The sequence below is a fragment of the Trachurus japonicus genome, chromosome 17, assembly GCF_045865225.1.
Source record: "Trachurus japonicus isolate A0001 chromosome 17, Traja_1.0".
Lineage (NCBI taxonomy): Eukaryota > Metazoa > Chordata > Actinopteri > Carangiformes > Carangidae > Trachurus > Trachurus japonicus.
This window is the reverse complement of record NC_140923.1, coordinates 33,856,404-33,870,455: the sequence shown is the minus strand read 5'-3', so window position 1 is coordinate 33,870,455 and position 14,052 is coordinate 33,856,404. Positions and strand designations below refer to the sequence as shown.

Genomic DNA, 14,052 nt, shown 5'->3' with positions numbered 1-14,052 from the left:
ATCTTGATCTTATGAACTTCTCTAAAAATATGTCATAATAAGTATTCGACAATCACAACATTGATTCGTGTAGCTACTCAAATATACATCGGCTGTTAATGTAATGTAATTTCACATAGAAATCTTTACAAGGTGAGCCAAAATATGCAATGACTCTCATTAGAAATCGGATACAATTTTGAAGTACATACTGCTGAGTGGTGCAATGCAGCTTTGATTGAATTGAGTTCCAGGTTTGCAGCAGCATTGAAGGGATTCAGACTCTGTAAAATGTCTTAGTCAGCAGAAATGTCCTAAAGAGCCAACACACCGTGGAAGCTGCATCGGTGTCGGTGAAGCAACAAATGCTGTTCTGTAGTCATTTTTAAATGGATGCCACCACAAACTGAGAGACATTATCTGCTGAGAATATACATATTAATTGCTGCATATCAGGGTTATCCACAGCCATCCTTTCGGCAACAGACTGGTTACTGTACGCTGCTGATGTTGTTTTATTTCCTCGTACCCAAAAGAATTAATTGCTGCTGCTTTTAATTCAGCAAAACCAGCATTAGAGAGTTACAGTGATTCAGGCAGAGCTCTCTCCTCCAGCATAATTGGTCCTTGGCAATGCTGCCTCTCAGATTGCAGCGGTATCTTTACCCCTCTCTGCCCAATGTGCTGCCACACTTACTATAAATATGACCCATAAGCACATCATCATGCAGCTTTCTTCAGCTTGGGAGGCTTTTGAAAAAAGGCGTTATTTCTCTGCTGGCGTGTGGTAAGAACATCACAGCCAGGGATTCTTTCCCACACTTCCAAGTGTGGCACTGAAAGAGAGAAAGAGGGGGAGAGATGAAAAGAAAGCAGATAGAGAGAGAACGATTCTGGGATGATACAGCTCGCTCCAGGCTCTCACTGAAGACATCTGCCAGTCTTTTTCTTTAAGCCATCTTGCTACTTGAGGTTGGCAGGTGTTCTGTCCAGGTGACACTGATGGTCGATTGAATTTTTATGCAGAATGAGCATCCAGTAATAGAGTCCTGGATATAGCATTGCTATTTTTACTCTGATTTTCCAACTCATGTTTTATTCAGACCTAGGATGCTTCTGCACAAGACAGCCTATGTGAAACCACCTATGGAAGATGGATGCTGATGCTTGTATTTTTTTTTTCTAAGAGATGCAGGGCTGTTGCTTTATCATATCACGGTCTGAAATGTCAGCCATGTGCTGCGTACATGTGTTTTTGGAGGCTGTGTGTGAGGGGAGGCCATTAAAAGTGGCACAGATACAGAGAGAGAAGTGATACTCTCTTTCCACTAATTATCACCACTTTTGCTAATAGTCTCTAGAGTCGCTACAAACAGATAAAATGACAAATGCAGCAGACACTGCACTGGACTCCTGCCCAAATAGTTCATCTGAAATTCTCTTTCCCTTTGAAACAAGGACTGACAGCTTGAATACTGTCTGTTCTTGACCTTGCAGTCACCTTAAGTTGCTTTTAAATTCCAACAAAAACGGCATAATCTAACTAGACTTTGTTTGGTGAGAGTGGACATGTGAATCATTTGTAGATGATTAACAGAATGACGCAAAATATCTGCATACACGTCCTGCTAGAGAGGCACTAAGTATTATCGTCAGGTAAACGCAGCTGGCACAAAAAACTCTGCAGCACAAATCTGTCCTGTCCCATCATGCATCTGGTGTGTATCGATTGTAGTCTTTTTCGGACAGCAGCGCTTACTGTACATGGATTGCAACAAAAAGCAGCACAGGGGAGAGAGTAGCAGGGAGTGGTGGGTGGTGAATGACTTGAGTTTATCTTTTTATAGAGTCATGTGGTTGCAACACTGAGCCGTTGGAACACTGAATTGTATGAGAGAGAGAGTACATGTACAACACAGGGCATGCAAGTTGTGTATGTATAAGGATGCAAGCACTCACTTGCACAAAAGCTAGGGGGAAGTACCCATATACGCTGTCCCCCCAGTAACTGCAATGCAGCCAACTCTGGGCTTCAGCTTTGTCTATTTGCATTCAGAGCAGGTATAATGGTGGGAGCTCCAGCCATCGGGCATCCACACACCTCTCCCATGCACATGGCATCCAGCTGTTCAACCCAATTAACATCTGTACAATACGCATGTTGGGATTAATGTTCCATATGCCAGAGCAGACCTGAGAAGACCCTGGGTCTATGAGGACAAGATGACCTGTGTGTCGAGGCTGCAAAGTCCACAGGAAGAAAACAACAACAAAATGACTTCTAAATCATTTGCAGGATTCATAACAAGGGCAGAGACACAGAAAAAAAAGGTTATCTTGATTATGTGAGCAAAGATTTTGTGACACTCCAAGTGTTTAATCTTGTTAGCAGCAGTGTGTTAGTGGAAAATCAAAAGCGCTAGCTCCTGTAAACGAGAGAGTTTCTTATGTGTGGCATCAGTCTGCAGACAGAAAGCAGATGGGCCTGTAGTTGAGCTGCTGAATGATGAGCAAATAAAAACAAGGAAGACAACCTGTTCCGGTGAGACGGATGCTGTGTCAGCAGGCAGCGCACAGCATACAAACAAGGGAGTGACATGCATGCACACTCGGTGCTCACAAACATGCAAAACAACATGTGCACACAAACACACATATGCATATAGCGCTGCCTTTTGGCCAAAAGAAAATCCATAGACAGGATTCTTAGGAAAACCGTAAAACAGTAATGATTGCAGTTCCACAAACACTGTAATCCCTCTGCTACTGGTCCAGATGACACTGTGTGTGTGTGTGTGTGTATGTGTGTATGTGTGAGTGTATGCAAGATAGATAGCGAGAGAGAGAGAGAGAGAGAGAGAGAGAGAGAGGCAGAGGTCACAAAAAACCTCATAACAAGCAGCAACAATGACTAAATCAAACCTGTGAAGTAGGTCAACCATCCATCCACACCTCCACCCTTTAATGCTTTACGACAGATGACGCAGTTGTTGATATCGGCGCAGTAACCGATGCCTTCATAATTATTATTATATCTCTGCTATTGTGTGCAGGGCTTTTTCATTGTGGGGCAAATTAGATTAGCACAGACGCTAAACAGGCCAGTGCGATGAAACAATGGTTCACACATGCTCTCCATTTGAAAGCCCACAGGGGGTGACTGTCATTTGTATGCCACAAGCCTTGTTTCTGCAAAAGTCAAACTTGCAGCCGAGAATGACTCCCCACAGAGTCAACTGATCCACATATGAGCAGATCAGCATCAGGGAATAAAGCAAAAAATGAAATGAAAAAAAAAAAAATCAGCTGTTTAAACACAGAACACTTGACTTGGCTGTGAAGCTTCAGCCCATCTCCAAATTTTTCATGCTGACAAACTCGCCGCACATCAAAACGAATTACACAACTCGGTATCAGAGCAGCAGATGCCAGACTGGCAGTGCCTTTTATTATAGCCTGACAGTGTTTGATATGAAAGTGTATTTCATGCTCTCTGTGTAGTAGCAGTTCATTGATGAAAACATGGATAAAGCTTTAGCTGCAAAATAAATTTGTCTACCCAAAACACCATCAATTCTGACCTCCCCTCCTGTATCACACTTTATGAATGTAATCATTTTTGTATATTAGGTTGTGTGTCAAACCTTTATAACGACCCTGCAAGAAAAAAAAAAACATAACAAAGAGAAACCAAAGCTATTATCTTGTCTGGAACTACACAGAGATAATTGCTTAGTTCTTGTTTCACGTCATTGGCAGCCCTGGTCATTTATCATTATTAAGCACCTGGCCACACAACCATTAGACTTTTGGTTTCCTTGGCAATAAGCTAAAGCTAAATCCTGCTCCACTTCTTCAGGTGGAAGTGAGTCAACAGCACACTGTTGTACAAATCGCCCCCGTTCCACCCTCATGCTTTGTATGAGCTCGTTGTAGAGTAGAGAAATAAAAAAGAAGGGAGCAGAGAGACAAACGGTAGTGTCCTGTCATTGACAACAAGCTTGTCTCCACAGGCCAAATGGTTCCCTGGCATGAGCAGAGCCACCTAGGACTGCAAAGGCTTATCTGACATAAACACGCTGGAGGGGCTTTTTTTATTTATTTATTATTATTATTTAAGGTTCATTCATCCAGGAAAGCACAACTGAGCACCCTTGCTCTTTCCCAGCACTGCCCCGGCTGACATCACACACCTGGGAGCTGTCAATACAGCAGCCACACTGTTGGCAAGTGAGGAGCTGCACTGGAGCAAGGAGCAGTGGCTTTATGATCAAAGTGATGACCTTCTGCTAACAATCCCTCCAGCCTCTTGAGTTTAGACTGCTACTGTCCTGCTGTGAGATAACATTGACTCTGCTTTTAGTGCCCCTCTGGTACTGTATAAAACGCAATTGTGCAAAAAAAAAAAGATCAGCCGATTAATCGACTCACTGCTTCCAAGTTTTCAAATGTGAGGTTTACTGTGCATTTCTCAGTCGGTGAGTGAATGTCTTACAGTATGGGTTGGTGCTTGGACAAAACAAGCAATAAGAGGGGCCTGGGGAATTGTGTTGGACATTTTCACTGTTTGATGCCATTTTACAGACTAAATGGTTCAAAACTATTCAAGAGGTGATTTCATAATGTCCATTGTAGCTCTCTGCAAACACATGTCATTCAAAAAGCTTTTTATATGACACAAGGCGATGTTTACACTGTGCACCACCAATTTAATCTTCAGATCGTTTCTAACAGGTTCATTTTCCACTGAACAATAAGATTTCCTCTAAATAAAATGCACAATGAACTATCAAAGCAAGCACAAGAGCAAAATGTCACTATAACCTGGTGTAGGCTGAACATTAATACAATTGTAAATCAAACCATTTTCCAAATGATACTACAGTACATGCTCGATAAAAGAAAGAAGGAAAAAAAAAAACCTAACTGGCCTCCGTCCAAACATTGAGACATGGGCATCTCATACATTTTGCTGAGTGGATAAATGGGTGTGACTCCGGCAAGCAGAGATGCTGGGGCTACAGGATACATCTATAAAGTTGCAGTGGGTCTCAGGACAGATATGTTCTGTGTGGCTATAGCCATGTGTCTCGGTACATTGGCACCAAGGGAACAAATAGTGTATGACTTGTGATGTAATTATTTCACATGTGGGCACAGTCAAATCTCCTCCATAAATGAGCCTTAAGAGGAGAAAAGCACATTGTAACGACCATGTAGAGAGATATTAGTAAATGACTGTCATCATCACCTCCATGAGATCTGTTTTTGGTGAAACAGGCTGATGCTGTAGATGCAGCGCGTGTCCTAATTACACCGGAGTGCAAAAGATCTGATTCCTGTTGACTCAGTCAGCATAAAATGCCAAGTCACCATGGTAACTGGAGATGCAAGACGCTTTGGAAAGGGTGATGGGAAGAGAAGATAATTCACCACTATGAGCATCATCGCTGGATCTATCGACCCTCTTTAGAATAGCTACCACTGTGGTGTAAAATCCACAAATTGCCCCAGTGCTGATCACACCGGACATCACATCCACATTTTGTGCACCATAACCGTTGTCAATGCTTGAGCTATAGCTACTATATGTCACGTTGATGCTTCTTCACATTATGTAACTGCGTTGAATTACAGTGGTGGCAGTTACCAGGCGTTGACGGTATCAGGATCCACACATGAACCGGATTTAAAGCGCTAAAAAATATTATTATTTCACATTTCTGTAGCCCTTTAACGTTTTTTTGCGCCAAAAACGTCATCACCAACGTTAGTCCACAAAGTTGCATAACATTTCACAATTCCCACTGCCGCCCATTAATGAATTTTGGAGGGATAAGCCTCATATCTAAAGTATAACACAAGTCCATAAGAATAACAGGCTTTTTTCATGTGGGTAAGACAGGAGCTTGTCTTTGACTGTAATTCCCACGTACATTTCGACATCTGGCAAAACATGTAACAGGGAAGATTTGGGGGGCAGCATGGATGGATGGATGGGTGGATGGAGGGATGGAGGGATGGAGAGATGGATGCGCGCCTACCTGTCCGCAGGTTGAAGGAGAGTCGGGCTTCAACGAGATAGGGGGTATCGCTCTTGGAGCGGAGTCTCCTTATCGGTCGGCGGTCTGTGCTGCTGTCTGGAGTGGTCGCCATCAATTTGAACCAGTGTCCAGTGATGACTGCTGCTGGCCGACTGGGGCAGACGCAGAACCACGGCCACACACACGCACGCACGCACGCACACTGGGAGGTAGTACACTGACAGAGGGGAGGAGGGAGTTCTCACACACCGAAAAGAGAGAGAGAAAGATAGAGGTGGGGAGAGAGAGAGTGGTTGGGGTGGGGTGGGGTGGGGGAGGTGGTGATGGGGGGCGGCTATTATAAGGCAATTTTAATTTGCAAGTTAAAAATGACTATTTTGGTGTGACCATCGTTATACATGTTTTTATACAGTAATAATAATAAGTAGTACTATGAGTATTAATAATTTTACCAATAGAAATTTCTGCCAACAAATAGCTGCCTTTCACATTGATACACCGCACACGCAACATACACTATACCACACTGTACATGTAGCTACCTGCTAATAACTAATAACTAAGTAAACAAATCATAATATCATAATAATAAAAATCATGAGATAAAAAAAATCTAATGGTAGGCCTAATAGTGAGAACCCCCGAAAAAAGGATTTAATGTAAAAAAAAAATTAATTTTAAATGTTCAGTTTAGTTCAGCTCAGATATTCGTTCTCCCACAAGAAGTAAAATATTCTAATAAAAACACAATAAAGCAATACATTTAAAATGGTTGTAGCTATATTGCTCTGACAGACTGTCACTCTTGAATTTGATAGGCTAGAGATAAACGAACAAATAAAATCAGCTTCTATTTCTCAGGCTTTGCTGCGCTCTCTCTCCTGAGGAGGAATGAATGAATCATCCTGAATAAATCGCAGTTACACCAGTTGACCACCAGGTGTCTCTCTCACACACATTTTTTCCTCCTCCCTTTAACCTCTTTAACAACAGTTTTCGTGCATTTTTAAGAACAGGTTTTACGACAGTGTGATTCGTTTACGGCCTCTCTTGTAAATTTCAGTCACAGAGGTAAACAAGCCAACTCCGTGTAGCTTTCTGCGGCGAAAGAGGAAATATCACCCTGCGTGGTAAGTACAACAAAGTTAGCAAGGCAGCTTCATTTCAATGTGCGTGTATCATTGACATTTTTAGTGTAATTAGCGATACATTAATGTTTAAATGTGAACAAGTGGCAGCGGGCACGACGGGATGTCGTTCCTAGCTAACTTAGCGCAACATGCTATTGTTAACGTCGTACGTTGTTAACAATGTTATGTCAGGTAAAGTAAGTCTGCTATTGTCAATACATTCCCCCTGCAGCTGTCTTTGGAGTAAAGTAAACGGATGCTTTTCTCTAAAATGACCGACAAACAGCCACAGCAGTTGGGTGCAACTTCTCTGTAACCTGCGGGGACACGCAGTCGCCTTTCTTATTCTGGCAGAGAAAAGCCTGCAAAACCAGTTTGGATGCATGAAACTGTTAGTTTGTTCCAACTTGTGGGGCACACCCAGTTGCTATTTATACTCACAGATTGTCTGAACAGGTCGTTTAAAATAAGCTACATCTTAACTTCATACCGTTTTATACTGTCTTTAAATGCACGGTTAAGGCCTAAGGTTAATCAGGTTAGAATCCAGGCTGTCACAGCTTTACTGCACTACCTGCACTACTACGACCTCACTATCACTGTGATGGCATAACTGCATTACAAACATTCCTTCAGCCATGTCTTGTTTTCATGTTGACACGTTGTAGCTGTTGTGCAGCTCTCACTCTTCATGAGTCATCCACAATTTTTTTTTTTTTTTTTTTTGCAATTCTTCATACAACACAGAATAGTTCTCCTGTTACCTTGGTCCTACACGTCTTTGCAGCTTTGAGTGAGAATTCAGAACGGAGGTAGTGAGCACTCACCCTGAATCTCAAAAAAGGAGAAAAAACTCTCATGTGGAGGTGCACGGCCAAGGCAAACAAGAGGAGAAGAGAAAACCAGCACCCTCCAATCAGCTCCTTTTAACTTTTTATTGTAGGACAGGCAGGCAGGACAGACGTTTCGACCGAAGTCTTTTTCAATTTCAGCTTTGAGTGAACCATTCAAAACAGGATACCATGCCCCATGTGTCTCCACCATATATTTGACAAATATGGACACATAGGTTTAGGCTTAAGACTTAAAATAAAAGTCTGTGTGTCTGGCTGTACATTAGGAGTTTGCAAAGAGACACTTATTTTATTTCAATAGAGATAAGGGTGAAGGAAAGTTTGCTGTGTTTATAGTCAGTTCTGAAAAGTGCCCCTGCTTTAATCTAGTGTTAAGAGATATAAACTGAAATTGATTTTCATATCTACAGTGCAGCGAACAAGAAAAGGAGTTACATTTTAAAAAGTCAGGCTTTGCAGTCACTTATTCTCTCTTTGTGTTTCTGCTTCTATTCACCTCTACTTCTCAAACAGTGACAATGCTTCTCCAAAGTCGAGCTGTGTTTGCCCTGGGTCTGCGCATGTGCTCCACTCATGTGACCAAAGGACCGTTGGTAGAGGCAGCGAGACCCAATTCAGGTAAAATGAAAGGCACTGGGCTGACAGTATGTGGTGTTGGTTTGTTGATGTGTCTGATCAGTATTAGAAATATATATATATATATATATATATATATATATATATGAAATGATAGATATTTGCCATAATCCTTCCTTACAAGACAGAAATTAAATGTTTTTGGAACATTTGAACAATACGGCGATCAAATGTCATTAAATTTAAGCTTAAATATTTACTGTCAATTAATAAATGATAAACAAGTGCTTCCCTTGTAAATCATGATAAGTTTGTGTAAAAAAAGATTACCAGAGTGTCTAATTAATTGCCTATTTGTGATTTTGCTTACTCACCTCATTGTTTAATCAGTAGGTTCTGATAACGCAATGTGTGTGATAGGAGCAACAGGAACACTATAATACAATGCAAACATTATGATACTGTGAACCCCAATGTAAAAAAATTACATACTGGTCAAAACACTGATCTCTCAAATTGATATTATAGGAGTCATGATAATAACTAAATCACAGATTTAGAAAAAACATATACGTTTCTTTTCATTTTGTTTTCCCTAGACCTGTCTGAATTCCGTAACGTCTTCTCCAAAGCCAAGCACATAGTTATCATCACAGGAGCAGGTGTGAGTGCGGAGAGTGGAATCCCAACCTTCAGGGGAGAAAATGAGAAATGGAGGAAGTGGCAGTCTCAGGTAATTTTTTTACAATAGCCAAACACACACATATGTTTTTTTATGATTGTATTTATCTTTTTCATTTTGGTCAAAGTCTTGTATTAAGCCTCTGCTCCAGCTGTGGTCCAGAGTTGTTGCTGTGGAGTAGGTGTATTTTATTTTTACATAATACATCTCCACTGCTCAGTGAATTTGTCACCAGCAACAACTACTAAAGAGTGAAATGGTGTTTGTTGCATAATCTGGACTCGTGCAGTGGGCTGCAGCAGGATTAACCTCCAACAGTTATTCTTAATCCAAAAAATATAATCTCCTTCCTTAATTGAGGTGTTTAAACCTAATCTTTTGCTCTTTATGGACAGTCACATTCTTGTCTCTGAAGACAACACTTTTTGGTACCTTAGCCTTTGACTGTTGTTTGTTGATGTGTTCCCAGGACCTGGCGACTCCAGAAGCCTTTTCTCGCACCCCGTCTCGAGTCTGGGAGTTCTACCATTACAGAAGGGAGCTGGCGTTGAACAAGAAGCCCAGTGCCGCCCATCTGGCCATAGCAGAGTGTGAGGCCCGGCTAAGGAAGCAGGGACGCTCCGTGGTTGTCATCACACAGTGCATAGATGACCTTCACCGAAAGGCTGGGTCCAAACACGTGCTCAAGATTCATGGTGAGTGACAGACCAAAACAAAAAACTTATCATGAATCATACAACCCCAGAGTTCGCCACTAATGTAATGTCGGTGGATCAATTAAAAAATATGTCTTGTGACAACATGAGTACAAGTGCTGATTATCCCTATCATTCTTAAGGACGTATCTCTTTCTGGATTTTCTGTTTCCATACTGGTGTACGGTGGATTACAGCCACTTTCTCACAGTTCTTTCCCCTATTCAAATCCAACCTGTAGAAAACTTTGAACTATCCATATACATATAGACTGGACTGTCTGCGAGAGTCGGAAACAAGCTCTGGTATGACACAAGGGGCCCTTGTGTAATTTGCAGAGCCCTACACAACTTGTGCACTAAGCATATAGTCCCACCCAGCTCTGAAACTGAATAATTTAGGGGTACAGGATTCTGCAACCTGGATCCAGTTCTTGATTATCTTACCAATTTTCTGTATGTAACTGCAGGCAGTCTGATGGAGACTCGCTGTGTGAGTTGTGGACACGTGACCGTGAACAAGCGTAGCCCCATATGTGCTGCGCTGAAGGACAAAGGGTAAGAGGCAGCACCTCTGGAGTGTATACACACACTGATAAACACGCAAGATTTGTCGCCCTTATTGACCCTTGTCTGCATGATGTGTTTTTTTTTTTTAACCCACTGTGTTTTCTTAATGAACAGTTCACCCAACCCAGATGTTCCAGATGCCCAGATTCCAGTGGATAAACTGCCAAGGTGGGGTTAATGTCACTTGAAATTATTCAAAATCAAATCTTGTGTTGCTTCTCAGATGCCAAATAAGCCTGCATTTTTTTTCTTAATTAAACCGGTGCAATAGCCTCAGAACAGTTTGTCTGTCATCTCAAACATGTTCTACACGGCAGTAGTGTCTCTTTATTGTAGATGTAGTGAGGAATATGCAAACACCAAGAGAGGAAGCTGGGCTGACTAATTTAGTGAGCATGGAAAATGCTCTGCTGTTCACATGCAAGTATGTTAAAAAGGAAGGTCATGGTGGGACTGTACCGTACTGAACAGAAATCTGTGTGGCAGCACTCAGACAGTGATCTAATGAATAAAGAATAATCTCATTAAATATTAACATGATAATTAATAAATTGTGGGATCCAGTAGATGAAGAACGTTTCTGCATTGGCTAATGTGTGTAGTTAGTTACTATAAGCAATTTTGTGCATCTTAAGCCATGTCTTTTTTTATTGTTTGAAGGTCATTTTAGTGACTATTGTAAATTGGGATTGGTATCATTGGTACATTTCAACTTGTTCTGCGTTTTGATAATATCAGATAGAACCCACCTGATTAGCTGATGAGTTCTTTCTCATGTAAGAATTCACCTTGAAGGATGTCTGAGTTGCAGCCTTAAAATCAGTGTGACCACAGGTGAAATGAAAAGCCTTCATCAAATTTCCCTTTTTTCCTCCGTGAACTAAATTCTTGTCTTGCATTTACTCGGTCTTCTTAGTGAAGTCGAAGATTCCACTTGGGGGCAGTGTCGTGCTGTGAAATTACAACTTTTCTCCACTTTTCTCTGCCATTTGTTTTCAGCACATCTTTTGTTTTTTAAAAAAAGGGAGAAGTAATTCAGTTTACATCCAAATACACATATTGTGAACAACGACTCTGAGAGTACTTGCAATTCCTACTTGTTCATTGAATTATATAGGAGAGAAAACTGTGCTTTTTTGTTATAATTCCAATGATTATGCTGTGATAAAAACAGTATGACACAACTATTAATGCAAGTATTGTGTTTTGCTGCTACGTCAAGGTGTGACGAAAGTGACTGCCACGGTCTTCTAAGGCCCAATGTGGTGTTTTTTGGAGAAACTCTGGACTCCCATGTCCTGACCAAAGTGGAAAAAGAGATGGAAATCTGTGATCTCTGTCTGGTGGTGAGTTATCTTCATTTGTATATGCATACATCCTATTGTGTAATGTTATATGAGGCAATATTTTTTCGGTCTTTCAAAGACTGGGCCTGACGCACAATAATGTACACTGGATTTCCAGTTAACGTCGGTGTCATTGCCCTCTGTGTGTTTATCTATAGGTGGGCACATCTTCAATCGTTTACCCAGCAGCCATGTTTGGTCCCCGGGTAGCATCCAGAGGTGTCCCGGTTGCAGAGTTCAACATGCACGCAACACCGAAATCTGAATACTTCACGTAAGTCAGTCAACGAAGTCCATGTTGAAAAAGTAAAACATGTTATGGCATGAATTAGAAATGACGATAAATGTGAATATTGATATGTAGTGCCCTCCACTGGCATCACAGGCAAAAACAGGCCGCTTCACAATATTTGCTAACCTTGAGTCAATCGCCCACTCAAAGCTCTTTCGACTCTGTGAATGGCCTTATAGCTGTTACCCTAAAGTTCTGATCTCCAGTGTCTTGTTTTTCTGTGTGTGATGTGGCGCAGGTACCATTTCCAGGGACCATGTGGAACCACACTGCCTCCAGCCTTGGCACGACACGAGTCAGAGGTTAATCACTGACTTAACAGACAGCAGTCAGTGGCTCCTCTTGTAGTCTAATGCAATCTGAAGCTGTGGTGTTCCACAGCATTTCTCCAAATCTATGCCTTAATATCACTTTACTTGTTAATGCTTTGTAGATGGAGAGCTGTAAATAATTTAGCATTTTAAGACTTTGAGATGGATCTTTTAATACTTGAATATATGAACTCACTAAACTGGAAATGGGATTTTTGAATGTTTTACATATTTGCTGCTTAGAGTTAAAACGAGCTACGCAGCTCAGTGTACAAAAGGGAACGTACTACGTATGTTATTTCTCTGCATAGGAAGACATTTCCTCAGGTAACAGAGGGTGTTGATGTTGTTCATTATATATTAGGTGCTGGTGAGTGATCATTATTTCCGATATACTAGGCCTAAAGAATATGCTGTAGAACAGAACAATATATTACTCCTGGTGCCATTGGAGAGTATTCCTTTTCTCTCTCTCTACCAAATGAAATGATGTACAGACCATAACATAATCTTGTGCCTTTCAAAACTGTTTACACAACCTTGACCAAATGCTCACTTTAAACCTCGAGTGAAAATCAACCAATGTTACAGAGATTTAGCCGAGTTTGTTTTTGACCAAGGACAAAGAGGGAAAATGCCTTTTCAGTCCTAGTCTGAGTCAGCATTAATCCACTCATGCTGTATGACTGTGTTAAATATAAGTACAGTTACATGTTATGGATTATTCATGACACATTTGATGCATTTTTACACATGTCAGTGTTTTCAAAAAAATATAAGTGTTCAATCATTGTAGAACTGTCTAGAAATGAAAGCAGAAATATTTAGTAACGCAATGTTTTTTAACAACTTTGTTGACCATAAACACCATGCACACTTTCAAATGATGTATTCCATTGAAACTGCTAATGCAATAATACAGAATCTGATTATTAAAACACTAGATTTCCATTTCCTGTGTTTGTGTCATGGTGGAAAAGCACCAGTTGCTTTGGTCTTTGTACACTGGAGTGTACTGTACTGTATGTACCTAAAATGAACAGTAGATGCCAGCATGGAGCTTTTATAGTAAGACTCAGGCCCTGTCCCATTTCTCCACACTTGGCTGAGTGCACTATACGCACACACTTTGGTGAGGTTTTTCTGGTAGAACTTACTTTTGCATATAGTGTGCAAGCATGTATTAAGTGGCCAAGCATGCGGGGATATTTAGAAGCAATCGGGGAACATTTTTGACAAGTGCAGCCCGTCATCTGAGTGCCACTGTGCACACTAGCACAAGAGTGCACAGCAACAGTTTTAATAAATAGTGCTACCGGATCACAGTCTCATCTAAAAAGTGTCTCTATGCGCAAGATTAAAATAATAAATGTGTAAGCCCAACTCTGTAAATTGGTGAAATAAATGATGAAAAATATTCACATAATTTATAATAAACAGAGAAAATTCATATGTGATAACAGGTCAAAATGATCAGATGCAAAAGTAAACGTAGCCTAAAGAGAACAAAACTGAAATTAAAAATTAAAAATATGAGATAAAAGAATACAAAATGAGATTTAAAAAGTCATAAA

At 40.8% G+C, this 14,052-nt stretch overlaps 2 protein-coding genes across 2 annotated transcripts in view; one reads left to right on the top strand and one right to left on the bottom strand.

The window, feature by feature from the left end:
• Positions 1-6,214, bottom strand: part of LOC146971179 (phosphatase and actin regulator 1-like) — a 46,619-nt gene extending 40,405 nt beyond the window's left edge. Inside the window, exon 1 of the mRNA XM_085805489.1 lies at positions 6,024-6,214. Coding sequence (XP_085661615.1) covers positions 6,024-6,135 — 112 coding nt within the window. The 5' untranslated portion in view covers positions 6,136-6,214. The remainder of the gene's footprint in view (positions 1-6,023) is intronic.
• Positions 6,215-7,044: 830 nt separating this feature from the next.
• LOC146971178 (NAD-dependent protein deacylase sirtuin-5, mitochondrial-like) lies at positions 7,045-13,429 on the top strand. The gene is made up of 9 exons (XM_085805486.1): positions 7,045-7,153; positions 8,521-8,625; positions 9,183-9,316; positions 9,735-9,960; positions 10,430-10,517; positions 10,644-10,697; positions 11,752-11,875; positions 12,034-12,149; positions 12,406-13,429. Exons 2-9 carry the CDS (start codon positions 8,526-8,528, stop codon positions 12,479-12,481), a joined length of 918 nt encoding a protein of 305 aa, XP_085661612.1. The 5' UTR covers positions 7,045-7,153; positions 8,521-8,525; the 3' UTR covers positions 12,482-13,429.
• The last annotated feature ends 623 nt before the right edge of the window (positions 13,430-14,052 follow it).

Coding starts and splice junctions, on each gene's coding strand:
- LOC146971178 (XM_085805486.1), top strand. CDS start 8,526: ATGCTTCTCCAAAGTCGAGCTGTGTTTGCCCTGGGTCTGCGCATGTGC. Junction 8,626..9,182: donor GGCAGCGAGACCCAATTCAG/GTAAAATGAAAG, acceptor TGTTTTCCCTAG/ACCTGTCTGAATTCCGTAAC. Junction 12,150..12,405: donor CCGAAATCTGAATACTTCAC/GTAAGTCAGTCA, acceptor GATGTGGCGCAG/GTACCATTTCCAGGGACCAT.